Raw genomic sequence first — 21,638 nt, forward strand, 5'->3', positions numbered from 1 at the left:
TGGACACATTAGAGGCAGGAAACATGTTCCCAATGTTGGGGGAGTCCAGAACAAAGGGCCACAGTTTAAGAATAAGGGGTAGGCCATTTAGAACGGAGATGAGGAAGAACTTTTTCAGTCAGAGAGTGGTGAAGGTGTGGAATTCTCTGCCTCAGAAGGCAGTGGAGGCCAGTTTGTTGGATGCTTTCAAGAGAGAGCTGGATAGAGCTCTTAAGGATAGCGGATTGAGGGGGTATGGGGAGTAGGCAGGAACGGGGTATTGATTGAGAGTGATCAGCCATGATCGCATTGAATGGCGGTGCTGGCTCGAAGGGCTGATTGGCCTACTCCTGCACCTATTGTCTATTGTCTATTGAATGGGTGACGTTTCAGGTGGAGACCCTTCTTCAGACTGATTGTGAGGGGAGAGGGAGACACAGAGACGTGGAAGGGTAAGGTGTGAAAATGAGACATCAAAAGAGATGCAGGTCAAGGAAAATGCAGAAGAGATCATTGTTAGCTGGGAGAAGGTGACAACAAAGCAGACAGAGATAAAATGTAATCGGGGACAGTCAGACTGGTCAGACAACGCCCAAGGGTTTCACTGCACAAAGTCTTAAAGCAGAAGAAATGGAAGGAAAATCGTGGACAAATAAATGCAGGATCTTGTAAACAGGTTGATTTATTCACAAAATGCTGGAGTAACTCAGCAGGTCAGGCAGCATCTTGTAAACAGGATTCTCCAGTTCCAGTATATCGGTGACATGAATAATAAATAGGCTGTGCAATTGCATTCCTTAGCCATTAACATTATGCACTATAGGTTGGTGCAAACCAACTAAATTACTAAATAGAGCGGGTATCACAAAATGCTGGAGTAACTCAGCGGGTCAGGCAGCATCTCAGGGGAGAAGGAATGGGTGACGTTTCGGGCCGAGACCTTTCTTCCAGCAGCATCTCAGGAGCGAAGGAATGGGTGACGTTTCGGGAAGAAGGGTCTCACCCCGAAACGCCACCCATTCCTTCTCTCCTGAGATGCTGCCTGACCCGCTGAGGAACTCCAGCATTTTGTGATACCTTCGATTTGTACCAGCATCTGCAGTTATCTTCCTACTAAATAGAGCAGGTAAATTTGCTGAGCATACAAACTGACGAAGGAAACATAAGAGGGAAGAAAAGCCTTACAATAAAATCAGTTCAACCTCTGAAGTATTGTATGTGGCAAAATAATCACACACGATGCACAAATCACGTAAACCAATTTCACTGCTTGTTGCAATAATGTCGTGCTTTGGTTTAAATAATTCAATATAAACAATTTAAAACAATCTTTTCAACAATTCCTTCTCATTGCTGCCATACCACACTGTCTGTACTGTTATGTTTTAATATTCTCATCCATTAATGACACACTTTTTAATAAAATTGCCTTATTCAATCTATACTTGTCATGCTTATTGCACTGGCACAGAAACCAGTTGCTCATTATTCACCTCATTGGGATTTATATTTTATATATTTATATTTTATATTTATATTTATCTTTTCAACACAGAAAAAAATTTAAAAGGGAAACAGGAAAATTATTGTGTGGTGCTTGATTTTGAATTCATCATTTTGTCCATAAATTCTAGGAGCAGAATTAGGACATTCGGCCCATCAAGTCTACTCCGCCATGCAATCAAGCCTAATCTACCTTTCCCTCTCAACTCCATTCTCCTACCTTCTCCCCATAGCCCCTGACACCCGTACAAATCAAGATGTAGTAAAGATCAAATAGCCCTTGCTTTCCCTCTTTCTCCATCCCCTCCCCTTCCCAGTTCTCCCACCAGTCTTACTGTCTCCGACTACATTCTATCTCTGTCCCGCCCGCTCCCGACATCAGTCTGAAGAAGGGTCCTGACCCGAAACATCACCCATTCCTTCTCTCCAGAGATGCTGCCTGTCCCGCTGAGTTACTCCAGCATTTTGTGTCTACCTTCGATTTAAACCAGCATCTGCAGTTCTTTCCTACACATGTAGTAAAGATCTGCCTGTTTAAATAACTATGCTAATAAACAGGACAAAAGTTGAATTCACTTCTAAAGCACATCAATTCTCTCTGACGTATCTGGATGGAGAGAAACATAGAAAACATAGGTTTGGATGGATATGGACCAAGCGCAGGCAGGTGGGACTAGTGTAGCTGGGTCATGTTGGCTGGTGTGGGCATAGTTGGGCCGAAGGGCCTGTTTCCACACTGTATCACTCTGACTCTATGACTCTATATACCTGATTAATGTCTTTTGTATTGGTGAGTGATGAATGAATGAATAAGTTTATTGGCCAAGTATGTACACATACAAGGAATGTGCCTTGGTGCTCCGCTTGCAAATAACAACACGAACATAGGAGCAAAGAGGTCCTTCTGCAGTTGTATAGGGCCCTGGGGAGACCGCACCTGGAGTACTGTGTGCAGTTTTGGTCTCCAAATTTGAGGAAGGATATTCTTGCTATTGAGGGGGTGCAGCGTTGGTTTACTAGGTTAGTTCCCGGAATGGCGGGACTGTCGTATGTTGAAAGACTGGAGCGGCTAGGCTTGTATACACTGGAATTTAGAAGGATGAGAGGGGATCTTATCGAAACATATAAGATTATTAAGGGGTTGGACACGTTAGAGGCAGGAAACATGTTCCCAATGTTGGGGGAGTCCAGAACCAGGGGCCACAGTTTAAGAATAAGGGGTAGGCCATTTAGAACTGAGATGAGGAAAAACTTTTTCAGTCAGAGAATTGTAAATCTGTGGAATTCACTGCCTCAGAGAGAGCTAGATAGAGCTCTTAAGGATAGCGGAGTCAGGGGGTATGGGGAGAAGGCAGGAACGGGGTACTGATCGAGAATGATCAGCCATGATCTCATTGAATGGTGGTGCTGGCTCGAAGGGCCGAATGGCCTACTCCTGCACCTATTGTCTATTGTCTAAAACAATTAAGAATAAAGCATAAAACATTAAAACATTATGGTTTAAACATGTGAGTGAAATGAACCAGAGTAAAATGAGACTACAGACTTTTGGTTATTGAGTAGAGCTACTACTCGTGGGGAAAAAGCTGTTTTTATGTCTGGCTGTGGCTGCTTTGACAGTCCGGAGGCGCCTTCCAGAGGGAAGTGCTTCAAAGAGTTTGTGGCCAGGGTGAGAAGGGTCAGAGATGATCTTGCCCGCTCGCTTCCTGGCCCGCTTCGGGTGGGGCACAGATAAAGCAACATCGGTAGAGTTTTACCTCTTAGGTCTGTCACCACGATATTGTCCTCGTGCTCTGCCTTTTGGGAGGCCATTCCTAGAATCAGATCATCAAAGTCTTTTGCGCTCTTTAAATTTGGATTCTAAAACCACAAAGTCAATAAGACCAAAATAAATGTCCATCAATTAACCAACAAAAATTACCCAATGATTAATAGACCATTGAAGGAATTTATATGTATTTCCACTTGGGCATTACTAAAAAGTGTAATGCATTTTACATTTACACCTCTACTCATCTGATTTTAGTTTAGTTTAGTTTAGTTTAGAGATGCAGCGCGGAAACAGAACCTTCGGCCCAGCGAGCCCACACCAACCAGCAATCCCCGCACACTAACTCTACCCTACACACACGAGGGACAAGTTACATTTATACCAAGCCAATTAGTCTACAAACCTGTACGTCTTTGGAGTGTGGGAAGAAACTGGAGCACCCAGAGAAAACCCACGCAGGTCACGGGGTGAACGTACAAACTCCATGAAAGACTGGAGCGACTAGGCTTGTATCCACTGGAATTTAGAAGGATGAGAGGAGATCTTATCGAAACGTATAAGATTATTAAGGGGTTGGACACGTTAGAGGCAGGAAACATGTTCCCAATGTTGGGGGAGTCCAGAACAAGGGGCCACAGTTTAAGAATAAGAGGTCGGCCATTTAAAACAGAGATGAGAAAAACTTTTTCAGTCAGAGTTGTGAATCTGTGGAATTCTCTGGCTCAGAAGGCAGTGGAGGCCAATTCTCTGAATGCATTCAAGAGAGAGCTAGATAGAGCTCTTAAGGATAGCGGAGTCAGGGGGTATGGGGAGAAGGCAGGAACGGGGTACTGATTGAGAATGATCAGCCATGATCACATTGAATGGCGGTGCTGGCTCGAAGGGCCGAATGGCCTCCTCCTGCACCTATTGTCTATTGTCTATTGTCCATACCGACAAGCACCCGTAGTCAAGAATGAACCCGGGTCTCTGACACTGTAAAGCAGCAACTCTACCGCTGTGCCACCTGTGTTAGAACCCTGTTCATTGCTATGACAACATTAAAAAAGGGTTCTATCATACAGGCAAGGCAGTGAACTGGGTATTCGCTACCAATCTATCCTCAACCCTAACAGGTCTTTGATAACAGCCGAGCAACTGCAAAGTGACCAAGCCTGAAACCCAGAAGCAGAGTCCACAACCAGGGACTACAGTGCAGTCAGAAGCCATGCTCACTCATCAGCTCATTCAATGCTGCAACACTAATGCTGCCTTACCTCTCGACTCCAGAAATTATTGCACACTCGAAGCGCTGGGTCCATGTTGCCGTAAACATTCCGAACATTTCGAAAGTGGCAGGTTCTGTTCCTGGGAGAGTCAAACGGAAACAAGTATTTTTATTGCTGCCCATATCAGAAATGCTTTTTCATTTTATTAACACTTAATTATTCAAATACGTTATTACCCTCTTACACAAAGTCCAAGTAGCTTTATTTCTTAGTACACAAGCAACATGATAATAATGAAAGATAAACACAAAAAGCTGGAGTAACTCAACGGGTCAGATCGCATCTCTGAAGAGAAGGAATAGATGACGTTTCGGGTCGAGACCCTTCTTCAGAATCTTGACTCGAAATTTCACCTATTCCTTCTCTCCAGAGATGCTGCCTGACCCACTGAGTTACTCCAGCTTTTTGTGCCTATCTTCGCTGTAAACCAGCGTCTGCAGTTCCTCCCTACACATGAAAATAATGGAATTGTTGACTGACCCTACATCAAGTAGTGTAAGAAAATAACTGCAGATGCTGGTACAAATCGAAGGTATTTATTCACAAAATGCTGGAGTAACTCAGCGGATCAGGCAGCATCTCAGGAGAGAAGGAATGGGTGACGTTTCGGGTCGAGACCCTTCTTCAGAGTATAATTTTGTCTCAAAAACCTAAACTTGCGGCACCTACAAACTTGGTTCAATGCTAATCAATTCCCTTTGTAAGTATAGTTAATTGTTATTTAGGCAATACAGCTGCCAATCTGGCACCAACAATCTCTGGACCAATTTGCTTCTTTTGGTCATGTTGTATTGGTGGTAAAACTGGAGGAACTCAAAGGAGAAAGCGTGCACAAAAAGGCAGAATCTTCCTCTACAATTTCACCCGAAATTTGGTTTAGTTTAGTTTAGTTTAGTTGAGTTTATTGTCACGTGCACCAAGGTACAGTGAAAATCTTTTGTCGCGTGCTAACCAGTCAACAGAAAGACAATACATGATTACAATCGATCCATTTACAGTGTATAGATAAGGGAATAACATTTAGTGCAAGGTAAAGTCCGATCGGAGATAGTCCGAGGGTCTCCAATGAGGTAGATAGTAGTTCAGCACTGCTCTCTGGTTGTGGTGGGATGATTTGGTTGCCTGATAACAGCAGTGAAGAAACTGTCCCTGAATCTGGAGGTGTGCGTTTTCACACTTCTGTACCTTTTGCCCGATGGGAGAGGGGAGAAGAGGGAGTGGCCGGGGTGCGACTGGTCCTTGGTTATGCTGCTGGCCTTGCCGAGGCAGCGCGAGGTATAAATGGAGTCAATAGAGGGGAGGTTGGCTTGTGTGATGGGCTGAGCTGGGAAGCTCAGGTCTGCACTGCACTGAAATGATAACTGAAGTCGACCCATCCTCGAATGGATCTCGAGCCAACATTTTCTAGACTAAGATCCTGGTCATTTGAACCAAGCAAGCAAGGGACACACGAGACTGCAGATACTGGAACCCTGAGCAAAACACAAAGTGCTGGAGGAACTGAGTGGGTCAGGCAGCATCTTGGGAGAGAATGGACAGGCACTTCTCCAGATCCGAAATGTCATCTGCCCATTCCCTCCACAGATGCTGCCCGACCCGTTGAGTTCCTCTAGCACTTTGTGTTTTACTACCTTATGATTGACTAAATGTTCGTATCATAAAATGGAAAGTGTAGTGAGAGATTTACCTCAGGTATATTAAACAATTCCAGCAGGACAACAGCAGTGGATCAACCTCGTCAGCAATAATGCGAAGTAAAAGATAAAAGGTAAAAGATTTTTTCACCCAGAGAGTTGTGAATTTGTGGAATTCTCTGCCACAGAGGGCAGTGGAGGCCAATTCACTGGATGAATTTAAAAGAGAGTTAGAAAGAACTCTGGGGGCTTGTGGAATCAAGGGATATGGGGAGAAGGCAGGCACGGATTACTGATTGTGGATGATCAGCCATGATCATAATGAATGGCGGTGCTGGATCGAAGGGCTTAATGGCCTCCTCCTGCACCTATTTTCAATGTCTATTGACATAGTCTATGTCTATAAGGACTATATGTTTTATAGTCTATGTCTATAAAAGTAAAAGATACCGACCAAACACAGTGGTACGATGGCGCAGCAGTAGAGCTGGTTCCTTAACACGCCAGAGACCCAGGTTCGATCCTGACTAAGGGTGCTGTGTGTGTGTAGTTTTCACATTACCGGGCAGCTCGGTGGTGCAGCTGTCGAGCTACTACATTACAGCGTTGAGACCCGGGTTCGATCCTGACTACGGGTGCTGTCTGTACGGAGTTTGTACGTTTTCCCGTGACTTGCGTGGGTTTTCTCCAAGATCTTCAATTTCCTCCCACATTCCAAAGACGTCCAGATTTGCAGGTTAATTGACTTGGTGTAAATGTAAAATTGTCCCTAGTGTGTGTTGGGTAGCGTTAGTGTGCGGGGATCGCTGGTCGGTGCGGACTCGATGGGCCGAAGGGCCTGTTTCCGCGCTGTATCTCTAAACTAGAACTAAACAAAACTCATCGTGGAAGTTTCATCCAGATGCTCCGGCTTCCACCCACGTCCCAAAAGACGCACGGGTTCATTGGCCTCTAGAATTTGCCCCTAATGTGCAGGGAGTGGATGAGAAAGTGGAATAACATAGAACTAGTGTGACAGTTGATCGATGGTTGGCATGGATTCAGTGGGCTGCAGGGCCTGTTTCCATGCTACAATCTCAATCAATAATATTTGGGCCCCATATCCGAGGAAGGTTCTGGAGAGGGTCCAGAGGAGGTTTACAAGAATGATCCCGGGAATGAGTGGGTTAGCACGTGATGAGCGTTTGTCAGCACTGGGCCTGTACTCGCTGGAGATTAGAAGGTTGAGTGGGGACCTCATTGAAACTGACAGAATAATGAAAGGCCTGGATAGAGTGGATGTGGAGAGGATGTTTCCACTGGTGGGAGAGTCTAGGACCAGAGGGCACAGCCTCAGAATTAAAGGGCGCTCTTTTAGAAAGGAGGTGAGGAGGGACTTCTTTAGTCAGTGGGTAGTTAATCTGTGGAACTCATTGCCACAGAGGGCTGTGGAAGCCATGTCAGTGGATATTTTTAAGGCAGAGATAGACAAATTCTTAATTAGAATGGGTGTCAAGGGTTATGGGGAGAAGGCAGGAAAATGGGGTTAGGAGGCAGAGATCAGCCATGATTGAATGGCGGAGTAGAATCGATGGGTCGAATGGGCTAATTCTCAATAGACAATAGGTGCATTCGGCCCTTCGAGCCAGCACCGCCATTCACCGTAATCATGGCTGATCATCCACAATCAGTACCCCGTATCACTTGACTCCACTATCATTAAGAGCTCCATCTAACTCTCTCTTGAAAGCAACCAGTGAATTGGCCTCCACTGCCTTCTGAGGCAGAGAATACCACAGCTTCACAACTCTCTGAGTGAAAAAGTTTTTCCTTATCTCCGTTCTAAATGGCCTACCCCTTATTCTTAAACTGTGGCCCCTTGTTCTGGAAATTCCCCCAACATTGGGAACATATTTCCTGCCTCTAATGTGTGCAATCCCTTAATAATCTTATATGTTTCAATAAGATTCCCTCTCATCCTTCAAAATTCCAGTGTATACAAACCCAAGCGCTCCAGTCTTTCAACATACGACAGTCCCGCCATTCCGGGAATTAACCTCGTGAACCTATGCTGCGCTCCCTCAATAGCAAGAATGTCCTTCCTCAAATTTGGAGACCAAAACTGTACACAATACTCCAGGTGCGGTCTCACTAGGGCCCTTTACAAGTGCAGAAGGACCTCTTTGCTCCTATTCTCAACTCCTCTTGTTATGAAGGCCAACATTCCATTGGCTTTATTCACTGCCTGCTGTACCTGCATGTTTCCTTTCAGTGACTGATGAACTAGGACACCCAGATCTCGTTGTACTTCCCCTTTTCCTCATCCGATAGCTTGTGAACGCGAACTTAATTACCTCATGTAGACTCCTGGAGGAATCATGGAGTTCATTATTCTAATAGCAGCCGCTTGAAATTCAGGGGAAATACTGGGATCAACATATTTCTTGTAGCCTGCAAAACAGAACCAGAATACAGAAAACATCAGTGTAATTTTCAAGAACTGCATGAGGTGCAATATTTTGCAATTTAGTGGAACGTGTGGGCATGCCAGACCATACTGACCTGTATATGAAGTCACACTCTGTCCAAGGAAGGCAGGTAGCCACTCGTAGTAAAGGATATGCTGTAAGATCAATAGAAAGTGTCAACAAACTGGCAGCATAATCATACCCCTTCAACCTTCAATGCAGGGTTTTTGCTGACGGAAAAGATTCTATAATTCTAGCTAGCGATCAACTCTCTTTACCAGCAAGTTATTCCAAGCGTATGCTATCATATCGCAGCTGAGTTCGCATTTCGAAAGTGACTTGGCCCTCTGTGGCATAAGAAAATAACTGCAGATGCTGGTACAAATCGAAGGTATTTATTCACAAAATGCTGGAGTAACTCAGCGGGTCAGGCAGCATCTCGGGAGAGAAGGAATGGGTGACGTTTCGGGTCGAGACCCTTCTTCATTGCCCTCTGTGGCAATGAGTTCCACAGATTAACCACCCTCTGACTAAAGAAGTGCGTCCTCACCTCCTTTCTAAAAGAGAGCCCTGGAGGTTAAGTTGGTGGAGACCGATGCACTTTTGAAAGCTTAGGGAAGTGAAGACTATTTGGAACTGGCACAGGAATGGTGCTGAGGCCTGTGGCAAAACCGCCATGATCATGTTGAAAGGGCCAGGTGAAGTATTGCTGCTCCGATTTTCATGTGTTCTTTATCTATGATTCATTCTTCATGACAAAATGTGAAGCAAGCATCCACCTAAATTGCTTTTTTATAACTAGTCAAATGGGTGCGAATACCTCACTCAAGTGACCCCCGCTGGTATTCATAACCTGAACCACCAATGAATGTAGAAACAGGGAACTTGGCCAAGTTAATGGATATTTTAAGGTGGAGATTGACTGATTCTTGATTGGTGCGGGTGTCAGGGGTTATGGGGGGAAGGCAGTTGAACGGGGTTGAGAGAGAGAGAGATAGATCAGATTTTTAGATTTAGATTTAGAGATACAGCGCGGAAACAGGCCCTTCGGCCCACCGAGTCCGCGCCGACCAGCGATCCCCGCACACTAACACTATCCTACACACACTAGGGACAATTTTTTATTTTATTTTTACATTTACCCAGTCAATTAACCTACATACCTGTACGTCTTTGGAGTGTGGGAGGAAACCGAAGATCTCGGAGAAAACCCACGCAGGTCACGGGGAGAACGTACAAACTCCGTACAGACGGCGCCCGTAGTCAGGATCGAACCTGAGTCTCCGGCGCTGCATTCGCTGTAAGGCAGCAACTCTACCGCTACGCCACCGTGCCGAACCATTCAAAGCAGTTCCAGTTTTCGTATTCAGTGATCCGTGATTTAATTGCCCCTCAATCTGTTTCTTGCTTTGAAAACGCAACTCTTATTCCAACTGAATAATTTGCCATCGTGTGGAAAGTCGTGAGACAGTGTTCTCTTAGTTAGACATTGTTGGAGATGAGGATTCTATTCATTCGCACCGTTCAGCCATGAATGAATGGCGGAACAGACTTGATGGTCCGAATGGCCTAATTCTGCTCCTATAACTTATGAACTGCAGATGCTGGGAAAGACACAAAATGCTTTGAGTAACTCAGCGGATCAGGCAGCATCTGTGGATAACATGGATAAGGTGATGTTCCGGGTCTGGACCCTTCTTCAGATCGATGCTAGAAGATCAGTCTTCCAAGGTAAGGTCCCGACCCGAAACGTCACGTGTTCTCCAGAGATGATGCCTGACCCGACGCATTGCTTCAGCACTTTGTGTCCACCTATTGCATAATTACCAATGGTTTTACAGAATAAAGAATAATTAAAATGTCTAAAATGGTTTCAAAGTTACAGTGCTATTTAGAGAAGCATTTAAACTTCAGGCTTGTTTACGAGTTGCCCAACAGGTTAAGTGGGTTGAGTCAAAGGATATTTCAGTTCCAAGTATTTCACCATCAATATCAGCTTTCTCGTCATGTTCTTTTATCATTCAAAGCAGTTCCAGTTTTTGTATTCAGTGATCTGCGATTTAATTGCCTCTCAATCTGTTTCTTGCTTTAAAAACGCAACTCTTATTCCAACTGAATAATTTGCCATTGTGTGGAAAGTCGTGAGACAGTGTTCTCTTAGTTAGACATTGTTGGAGCTGAGGATTTTATTCATTCGCTCCTTTCAAAATCCCTTTCTCCTTTTCGTTCACTGCCTGGACTCTAGCTGGTTCCCTGATAATTGGCCTTGTACCTCAAAAGACTTGGTGGTGCGTTATGAGAAAGCTACATGGTGGCACAGCGGTAGAGTTGCTGCCTTACAGCGAATGCAGCGCCGGAGACCTGGGTTCCATCCCGACTACGGGTGCTGTCTGTAGGGATATTTTTACGTTCTCCCCGTGACCTGCGTGGGTTTTCTTCGAGATCTTTGCTTTCCTCCCACAGTCCAAAAACGTACAGGTTTGTAGGTTAATTGGCTTGGTAAATGTAAAAAATATCCCTAGTGTGTGTAGGATGGTGTTAACGTGTGGGGATCGCTGGTCGGCGTGGACCCGGTGGGCTGAAGGGCCTGTTTCTGCACTGTATCTCTAAACTAAACTAATTGCAATATCTGGCCCAATGTGAAGAGCTCTCAAATCTTACAAAATCCAAACAGTTCGGTAAACTGTAATTCATGAGTCGTAGCTTGTATGAATCAATGAAGGAACACACTTGGCCCGTCAAACATTCTAGCTCTTCCAAAAGACAAATGAATCGGCTTTACTCCCTTGATCATTTACCAAATCTCCACAACATTTTCTCCAAGTAGTTCAGGTTGTTAAGGTTATTCCTTTAGTTTGGTTTAGTTTAGAGATACAGCGCAGAAACACTGAGTCCGCACCGATCCCCACCACAACAGCGATCCCCGCACATTATCATCATCCGACAATTTTTACATTTACCAAGCCAATTAACCTACATACCTGTACGTTTTTAGGGTGTGGGAGGAAACCGGAGATCTCGGGGAAAACCCACGCAGGTCACGGGGAAAACGTTCAAACTCCGTACAGTACAGCACCCGTGGTCGGGATCGAACCTGAGTCTCCGGCGCTGCATTCGCTGTAAGGCAGCAACTCTACCGCTGCGCCACCGTGGCCGCCATTGCTTATTAATCCATTGTTGGAATATGATCACTCCAAGTATGGTTACAATGGTTACTACTCCTTTGTTAAGGTTGCTACTCAACCTGTATTAATAAACCAGTTAGATAGAGCAGTACAACTCGTAACCTCTCATGGAACAAACAAATGGGGGGCACGGTGGCATAGCAGTCCCACAGTAACATTGACCTGGGCTCAAGCACAATCAACACGTTCTCCTTGTGACCACGTAGGATTTCTACGGGTATTCCTATCTCCTCCCTCACCCCAAAGACATGGCGGCTGGTATGTTAATTGGCCTCTGCAAATTGCTCCTGATGGGGCGGTGGGACTGATGGGATTGCCCCCCTGTGAGCTGGCATGGTTCCAAAGGGCAGAATGGCTTCCTTCTGTGTTAGAATATAGAACACTACAACACAAGAACAGGCCTGCAATATCTATGCCGAACTTGATGCCAAGACCATCACTTATCTACCTGCATATAACCCATATCCTTCCTTTCCCTGGCATATCCGTCTGCCTATCCATGTTTTATGATAAAAACAGATCTAAATTGACATCACCGGCAGCATCCATAACCTTATGCCAAATATTTATCCAATTGTATCATTTATCAATAGTTTTAAATCAACCAATCCCTGTGACATAGTATAAGAAAATAACTGCAGATGCTGGTACAAATCGAAGGTATTTATTCACAAAATGCTGGAGTAACTCAGCAGGTCAGGCAGCATCTCAGGAGAGAAGGAATGGGTGACGTTTCGGGTCGAGACCCTTCTTCAGACTGATGTCAGGGGGGCGGGACAAAGGAAGGATATAGGTGGAGACAGGAAGATAGAGGGAGATCTGGGAAGGGGGAGGGGAAAAGAAGGACAGAGGAACTATCTAAAGTTGGAGAAGTCAATGTTCATACCACTGGGCTGCAAACTGCCCAGACGAAATATGAGGTGCTGTTCCTCCAATTTCCGGTGGGCCTCACTATGGCACTGGAGGAGGCCCATGACAGAAAGGTCAAACTGGGAGTGGGAGGGGGAGTTGAAGTGCTCAGCCATGGGAGATTAGTTTGGTCAATGTGGACCGAGCGAAGGTGTTGAACGAAGCGATTGCCGAGCCATAGTATTCAATAGCCTGTGACATAGTATTCCTTACTCTTGACAATTTTAAAATTAAGATGTCACATTTATTGCCTTATTTCCACATCAAAACATCTCACAATACCACAATGGCTCAGTGGTAGAGTTGCTGCCTCACAGTGCCAGAGACCCAGGTTCAACCCTGACAATGGGTGCTGTCTGTACGGAGTTTGTACGTTCTCCCTGTGACCACGTGGGTTTTTTCTGGTGCTCCGGTTTCCTCCCACATCCCAATGATGGAGATTAATTGGCTTCTGTAAACTGCCCCCAGTGTGTAGGTTGCTAACCTGGGATAACATAGAACTAGTGCACGAGTGATCGATGGGCCAAAGGGCTTATTTCCGAGCTGCATCTCAAAACCAAACTAAACTAGGTATCATAGATATAAGAAGATAACTGCAGATGCTGGTACAAATCGAAGGTATATATTCACAAAATGCTGGAGTAACTCAGCAGGTCAGGCAGCTCCTCAGGAAAGAAGGAATGGGCGACGTTTCGGGTCAGTCTGAAGAAGGGTCTCGACCCGAAACGTCGCCCATTCCTTCTCTCCTCAGATGCTGCCTGTCCTGCTGAGTTACTCCACCATTTTGTGAATAAATACCTAGGTATCATAGATGTTCATCGGTACATTTTGAAGAAGGATCCTGACCTGAAATGTCACCTATGCATGTTCTTCAGAGATGCTGCCTGTCCTGCTCAGTTACTCCAGCACTTGGTATCTTTTTTGGTTGTAAACCAGCATCTACAGTTCCTCGTTTCTTCACAATATTTAAAGTTTTTCTGCAATTTATTTTGTCCCAGTGAAAATAGTACCTGTATCTCTGGATAATTACAGCCTGTGATCCCTGGCACCACTCTGGTGAATCTCTTTCTTCTCTCAATTACTTGAATATGTTTTCTGTAATGAGTTTCTCAGAACTAGGCACAGTGCAAAAAAATATAATCCTGCCCATTTGCGGAGAAAATATCTTTACCGCTGTGCTCTGAAGCCATAATTACAAAATCAATATTCCTTTGGCGTTTCCCTCTGCTTTCATCCATGAGTGTTCGAATTTGAAGCTTCAGGAAAACAAAACAAGTAAACGCAAGGATAGATGAAACGGCTAATCCTCTACCCATTCAACTTTGCCACCCAATACCCACAACCTCTTATAGACACAACAAGCTGGAGTAATTCAGCGGGTCAGGCAGCATCTCTGGAGATAAAGGAAACGGTGATGTTTTGGGTCGAGACCCTTCCGAGGGTTCTTCGGAAGAAAGGTCTCGACCCAAAACATCACCGTTTCCTTTTCTCCAGAGACGCTGTCTGACCCGCTGAATTACTCCAGCTTGTTGTGTCTATAAGAGGTTTAAACCAGCCTCTGCACTTCCTCTCCACAACCTCTTAGTGTTGAAGGTTCTGTTTATCTCACTCTTCTATATTCTCAGAAATTGAATATTTACACCACTCCCAGGTGGAGAATTCTAAAAATTCACAGGCCTCCGGAAAACAAATTCGTCCTCATATCAGTCTTAAAGGGCCAGCTCCCAATCCATCGTTTCAAGTCTCCATGCTGCAGCAAGCTGCTTCATGACGTCTATCATGCAATACCACTCCCTAATGGTGTAAATCACCTCTCATTCTGCTTCAGATGCTGGTTTAAATCGAAGGTAGACACAAAATGCTGGAGTAAACCTTCGCTTTAAACCAGCACCGGCAGTTTTTTACCTAGACAAATTGCCACTCCACTGCAGATTCTCCTCAAGGTACGTCTACTTTGAAGAGGTTCTCCTCCTCTCTCCTGAGATGCTGCCTGACCCGCTGAGTTACTCCAGCATTTTGTGTCTACCCTCTCATTCCCCTTCCTTACACTGAGTCACAGCTGATCTAATTTGATCTCTTTTCATAGTTCAACCCTCATCCCAAGAAACAAACAAGAAAGCCTTTGCTGGTCTGAGTATATCTGACAAAAAAAAAGACAAAATGCTGGAGTGACTCAGTGGGTTTGGCAACATTTCTGGAGAACACGGGTAGGTGACCTTATCTATGCCCCTCATGATCTTATAAACCTCTATAAGGTCACCCATCAGCCTCCGATGCTCTAGGGAGAAAAGACCCAGCCTATCCAACCTCAAGGCAAACCCTCCAGCACCAGTAACATCCTTGTAAATCTTTTTTTGCGCCCTTTCAAGTTTAATGACATCTTTAAACTGATTGGCTCATCTATGTGTGGGAAGGAACTGCAGATGCTGGTTTAAATCGAAGATAAACACAAAACGCTGGAGTAACTCAGCGGGACAGGCAGCATCTCTGGAGAGAAGGAATGGGTGATGATTCAAGTCGTGACCCTTCTTCAGACTTCTCGGTGCTTCCCTGCTCCTCCCTTCCACCTCTGGGACCCCAGCTCCTGTTCCAGCCATCCCAGTCACTTTTTTTTACATATCTTTCATTCATTGTCCTTTATCTCTCCACATCATCGTCTATATCTCTCGTTTTCCTCATCGCTCACCAGTCTGAAGAAGGATCTCAAACCGAAACGTCACCCAATCCTTCTCTCCAGAGATGCTGCCTGTCCCACTGAGTTATTCCAGCATTTTGTGTCTATCTTGGCTCATCTATGAAGTGGTTCATTCATCAGTATTTTCTCAGATCCATCTCCTTCTTAGTTACCATATAGTTTTATTTTCCCATATACATCTATATATAAAATTACATTATATAATATATATCTATAAAATATATCTCTTCTGAGATGCTGCCTGACCCGCTGAGTTACTCCAGCATTTTGTGATTTGTACCAGCATCTGCAGTTATTTTCCTATGTAAAATATATAAAATGTCATATATCAAATTTTAAATAATGTTCTTTTGCCAAAGTGTGTTTGTTTATTATTTATTTATTTACCAAATGTTTTCTTCAAGGTACATCACTTCCAAATCTTGACCCAACCAATCAAGCCCCAACAATCTAATTTCTGTATTATGTTAAATCCCATACCTAATGTTAATCTCATTCGCCATAGTGCGAACATAGAACATTGAGCCACACAGCACAGGAACAGGCCCCTTGCCCCACAAGGAACATCCTGCCAGGTTTTCTCTGTCTGCACATGATCCATATCCCCACCAGTCCCTTCATATCCATGTGCCTAAAAGCCCATGAAACATCACTATCATATCTGTCTTCTCCACCTAGGGTTGCCAACTTCCTCACTCCCAAATACAGGACAAGGTGACATCACCGCCCTGCGCCCCACGTGACCTCACCCAGCCAGCGGCCACGTGCTCCCGCCCGACCCGGGCGGCCGCCATTGGTGGAGCGGGAGCAAGTGACCGCTGGCTGGGTGAGGTCACGTGGGGCACGGGGCAGTGACGTCACCCCTTGTCCATTCTTTGGGAGTGATCCCTGCACATTAACACTATCCTACACCCACTAGGGACAATGTTCTCCAGAAATGTTGCTAGACCCGCTGAGTTACTCCAGCATTTTGTCTTTTTTTTTGTCAGAAATACTTTGGGAGTGAGAAAGTTGGCAACCCTACTAATACGGGACAAGGGCGGTCCCGTACGGGACAAAATAATTTAGCCCAAAATATGGGATGTCCCGGCTAATACGGGACAGTTGGCAACTCTATCTCTTACCACCATTCCTGGCAGCAAGTTGAGCAAACTCTCAAAACAAAGTTAAGCAAAGATGTTCGGACTCAAAGTCTGATATTCAATGAATGTTGTAGATCTCAAATATGAAAGGATAGATAAAGTTTACAGATAAGTTAGATCTGACTGGACAAATTGTATAAAATGTTAAAATCCTTGAAAAATGAAAAACTCCATATTGAAAGATGCTTGTTTGTAGAAAGTAAGTGCCGGAGGAGATTGTTGAGGCAGGTACTATAACAGTGTATAAAAGACACTTGGGACAGGTGTATGGATAGGAAAGGTTTAGAGGGATATGGGCCAAACATAGGCAAATGGGACAGGTTTAGATGGGACACCATGGACAAGTTGGGCCGAAAGACCTGTTTACTTCCTGTATGACTCTATGATATCTGTGTTACCTTAAATGGCTAAATTGCTTAGTAATAATGATAAACACTGTAAACATGGATGCTCGAACTGTACTGATGCATGGGATCTCGATGAACAATATGTCAGATGCAATATGACAACCAAATAACAATTGAAGAAGTAAATTCTTCAGTCTGAAGAAGGGTCTCGACCCATTCCTTCTCTCCAAGATGCTGCCTGACCTGCTGAGTTACTCCAGCATTTTGTGATGCCTTCGATTTGCACCAGCATCTGCAGTTATTTTCCTACACAAATAACAATTTGTCAGGTCTGACGAAGAGTCCCGACCTGAAACGCATCCTTTTTCTCCAGAGATGCTGCCAGAGCCGCTGAGTTACTCCAGCACTTTGTGTCTATCTTTGGCAGATACCTCGTTCAGAGAATCATCTGAGCGCATCCCAATAAGTGAATCTCACGAAGGCAAGCTCCTTGGTTTTTATAATTACCTGGAAGATTCCAATCACCAATTTCCTTGCATTCTGGAATAACTCTTCATCTGTCCACGAGGGGTTCTGGATTTTGAGTTGTGACGCTTGGTAATTGTGGTATCTGAACCAGATGATGTTCTGCGCTCTGAGGAAGGGACTCTCGTTTCCTTTTGCATTTCCAAAATCTGCTCGCAAGATACAAGCAAACAAAATTAGTTCACAACAATCTCATAACTTCATAAGTCGCAGGAACAGAATTAGGCCATTCGGCACACAATAGACAATAGACAATAGGTGCAGGAGGAGGCCATTCGGCCCTTCGAGCCAGCACCGCCATTCAATGTGATTATGGCTGATCATTCTCAATCAGTACCCCGTTCCTGCCTTCTCCCCATACCCCCTGACGCCGCTATCCTTAAGAGCTCTATCTAGCTCTCTCATGAATGCATTCAGAGAATTGGCCTCCACTGCTTTCTGAGGCAGAGAATTCTACAGATTCACAACTCTCTGACTGAAAAAGTTTTTCCTCATCTCAGTTCTAAATGGCCTACCCCTTATTCTTAAATTGTGGCCCCTTGTTCTGGACTCCCCCAACATTGGGAACATGTTTCCTGCCTCTAACGTGTCCAACCCGTTAATAATCTTATACGTTTCGATAAGATCTCCTCTCATCCTTCTAAATTCCAGTCTATTCCACAGAGAAATTCCACACCAAGTCTACTTCGCCATTCAATCGTGGCTGATCTATCTTTTTCCTCTCAACCCCATTCTCCCCTTAACCTTTGACACTCGTACTAATTAAGAACTTGTCAATCTCTGCTTTTAATTTACCCATTGATTTGGCCTCCAAGGCCTTCTGTGGTAATGAATTCCACAGATTCACCACCCTCTGACTAAAGAAATTCCTCCTCAGCTCCTTCCTAAAGGAACTTCCTTTAATTCTGAGGCTATGACCTCTAGTCCCAGACTCTGCCACTAGTGGGAACATCCTCTCCACATCCACTCTATCCAAGCCTTTCATTGTTTGGTAAGTTTCAATGAGGTCCCTCCCCTCATCCTTCTAAATTCCAGCGAGTACAGGCCCAGTGCCTTCAAACGCTTACCATATGCTATTGATTATCAATTTGGATAATACGTTATGCTTACCCTGTCTACGGAACGTTTAAAAATACCTTGGACTAAAATACCTGGTATCTCGCGGCCCCAGAAGAAAGGCTCTTACAAGTTACAGTGAGGAGTTGAACTGATTACCGTAAAGTCCCTGGAGTCCATTTCGTTTGGTTGCGGGGTCTGCAAATTTCCACAAGGGAATCAACCCAACACTTTGTCTAGGCAACCTTTTGTCCAATCCATAGGCCAGAAGTCCGTTAGAAAAGGTGCGCAGAGCATCACTCCAGGAATGAGAAGATCCGTAGATGGAACTTCCGTCGATCCAGGTGGTGACGTGGTTTATCTGCAAGGAGGCGGTGGGCAGTCATAAGTTCCAGGAGCAGAATTTGACCATTCGGCCCATCGAGTCTACTCCGCCATTCAATCGCGGCTGATCTATCTCTCCCACTCATCCCTATTCTCCTGCCTTCTCCCCATAACCCCTGAAACCCGTACTAATCAAGAATCTGTCTATCTCTGTCTTAAAAACATCCATTGATTTGGCCTCCACAGACTTCTGTGGCAAATAATTACACAGTCGGATGTAAGATATCTAGCACAAATGTTCTGCGTCGTCAGGTTTTGTGAATAGAAAAGTCTTTCTTAAACTAATCTATCCCGAGCAACAAGGGAGTGTTTTCTCTCACCACACCCACCGTTTGCCTTGTTGTCTGATGTGACTTGGCCTCCTGTAGCAGAATTCTACTGTCAATAATTCTTATTCCTACAGGGCAGGCCAAGGTTCAGCCAGGTTTTGGATGTATCTCACAATGTAATCTCATTGTCAAAATGGAACGTCAAGATGAAGCTTTAAGTGCCTGCTCAAACAAGTACAATAGAACCAGTAATGAGAGATTAGAGACTGCAGATGCTTGATTCTTGATCAAAATACAAAGTGCTGGAGGACAGGCACAAAAGGCTGGAGTAACTCAGCGGGTCAGGCAGCATCTCCGGGGAAATGGAATAGGTGACGTTTCAGATCAAGGTCTGAAGAAAGTTCTCGACCCGAAATGTCACCCATTCCTTCTCTCCAGAGATGCTGCCTGACCCGCTGAGTTACTCCAGCTTTTTGTGTCTCTCGTTGGTTTAAACCAGCATCTGCAGTTCTTTCTGAAACATAGTTTCTTCTCTCTCTCTCTCTCAATGGAATTGGATAAACACTCGAGGGAAAATCATTTGCAGGGATAGAGGGAAAGACCAAGGGAATTGGACTGTGTAGCAAGGAACCGCAGATGCTGGTTTACACCAAAGATAGCCACAAAATGTTGGAGTAACTCAGTGGGACTGGCAGCATCTCTGGGTAGAAGGAATGGGTGATGTTTCTGGTCTGAAGAAGGGTCTCAACCTGAAACGTCACCCAGTCCTTCTGTCCAGATATGCTGCCTGTCCCGCTGAAGTTACTGCGGCATTTTGTGTCTATCTTAGGGGACTGGTTGCCTGGGAGGGGAAGGGGGAGCACAGATTCAATGAGTTGAATGGATAGTTGTGTGGTAAACTACAATCCTAGTTTAGAATCTCAAACCAAATGATGGTATCTCTGACAGCACAGCGCACTTCACGACAAGGATATCAACCTCAAGGTGGAATAGTCAATTGGGCTTCCTTATCTGCATTTGACATGTTTATTTCATTGCAAAATCACATATTTTTTAATATATTCACTCATACTTCAACAGAACCGAGAAATATGGGTCTCCACCCAAAATGTCACCCATTCCTTCTCTCCAGAGATGCTGCCTGACCCGCTGAGTTACTCCAGCATTTTGTGTCTATCTTCAGTTTAAACCAGCATCTGCAGTTCCTTCCTACACAAAGAGATTTGGACAGCCTCCCACTAATAGCATGCCCAGTAACCAGGTGGTCAGGAAGGATAGCAGGAATTAATTTATACATTGTCTTTATCTTGGCCCTAATAGCAATTATTTAAAGGGCCTGTCCCACTTAGGCGATTGTTTAGGCGACTACAGGTGACTAGGCTGTCACTACACGGTTGCCGGGGTGTCGCCTGTACGGTCGAGAGTCGTCTCCAAAGAGTCGTAGCGTTTTTCTGGTCGCCGCTGGATTTTGAGATGTTTGAACATTTTCGGCCACTGTTGGTTTGAGGCCAATGATCGTAGCTTGACGTCTCCTGATGTGGGCGCTGTCGTAGGTTGTCGCCAGGTGACGTAGGTTGTCGCCGGTGCTGACTTCGGTGAATTCCATTGGCGACGACCTACGTCAACCGGCGACAGGTACCGGCGTCAAAACCGGAGGCCAAAATGACGTGAATTGTCTTCAGTTGTCGCCGACACGGTCGTAGCTTCTCGCGGATGGACGTAGGTCGACTTCGGTTGCTGTAGGTTGTCGCCTGTGTGGTCGTAGGTTGTCGTAGGTGCGGTCGTAGGTGGACATCCTAGGTCGCGACGATTGGGTCTCCGGTTGTCGGTAGCTTGCCGTAGCTTGACGTCGACTAGGTGGTAGGTTTTTGTAGCTTGTCGTAGACATTGTCGTGGGGGGGTCCAGTCGCCGGTTTTTCGTCGACGTGCTACAACTATGAGAGTCGCCGGCAGTCGCCTAAAAAATCGCCTAAGTGGGACAGGGCCTTTACACTTACTTTCCTGCAACCAAAACCCACCTCCAACTCATCGACTCCAGGGATAAGACAACTGGAGAGAATGTAATAACAAGGAACAGCAGATGCTGGTTTATACCAAAGATAGACACAAAGTGCTGGAGTATGTCAGCGAGTCATGCAGCATCCCGAGAGAACATGGATACTCCAGCATTTTCAGTCTATCAATTGGAGAGAACGTCAGTTGGAGATCTGTACATCTGGCTTCAGATCCATTTCCTGTGACATTTTAAGGGCGGCACAGTGACTCAGCAGTAGAGTTGCTGCCTTACAACACCAGAGACCCGGGTTCAATCCTGACTAAGGGTGCTGACCTTAGGGAGTCCGTACGTTCTCACTGTGACAGCGTGGGTTTTCTCTGGGAGCTCCGGTTTCAGATTTATTATTTTTAGATTTAGAGATACAGCGCGGAAACAGGCCCTTCGGCCCACCGGGTCCGCGCCGCCCAGCGATCCCCTCACATTAACACTATCCTACACACACTAGGGACAATTTTTACATTTAATTAA

The 21,638-nt window shown here is 45.1% G+C and overlaps 1 protein-coding gene across 1 annotated transcript in view; it reads right to left on the minus strand.

Moving 5' to 3' along the window:
• Window positions 1-21,638, minus strand: part of LOC144610824 (dual oxidase 2-like) — a 92,569-nt gene that overhangs the window by 49,291 nt on the left and 21,640 nt on the right. The window contains exons 6-11 of the mRNA XM_078429749.1: window positions 18,621-18,822; window positions 17,388-17,554; window positions 8,697-8,757; window positions 8,489-8,585; window positions 4,510-4,600; window positions 3,240-3,342 (exon numbers count right to left, since the gene is read on the minus strand). Coding sequence (XP_078285875.1) covers window positions 3,240-3,342; window positions 4,510-4,600; window positions 8,489-8,585; window positions 8,697-8,757; window positions 17,388-17,554; window positions 18,621-18,822 — 721 coding nt within the window. The remainder of the gene's footprint in view (window positions 1-3,239; window positions 3,343-4,509; window positions 4,601-8,488; window positions 8,586-8,696; window positions 8,758-17,387; window positions 17,555-18,620; window positions 18,823-21,638) is intronic.

This window comes from Rhinoraja longicauda, chromosome 38 (assembly GCF_053455715.1).
Source record: "Rhinoraja longicauda isolate Sanriku21f chromosome 38, sRhiLon1.1, whole genome shotgun sequence".
In the NCBI taxonomy this organism is placed as follows: domain Eukaryota; kingdom Metazoa; phylum Chordata; class Chondrichthyes; order Rajiformes; family Arhynchobatidae; genus Rhinoraja; species Rhinoraja longicauda.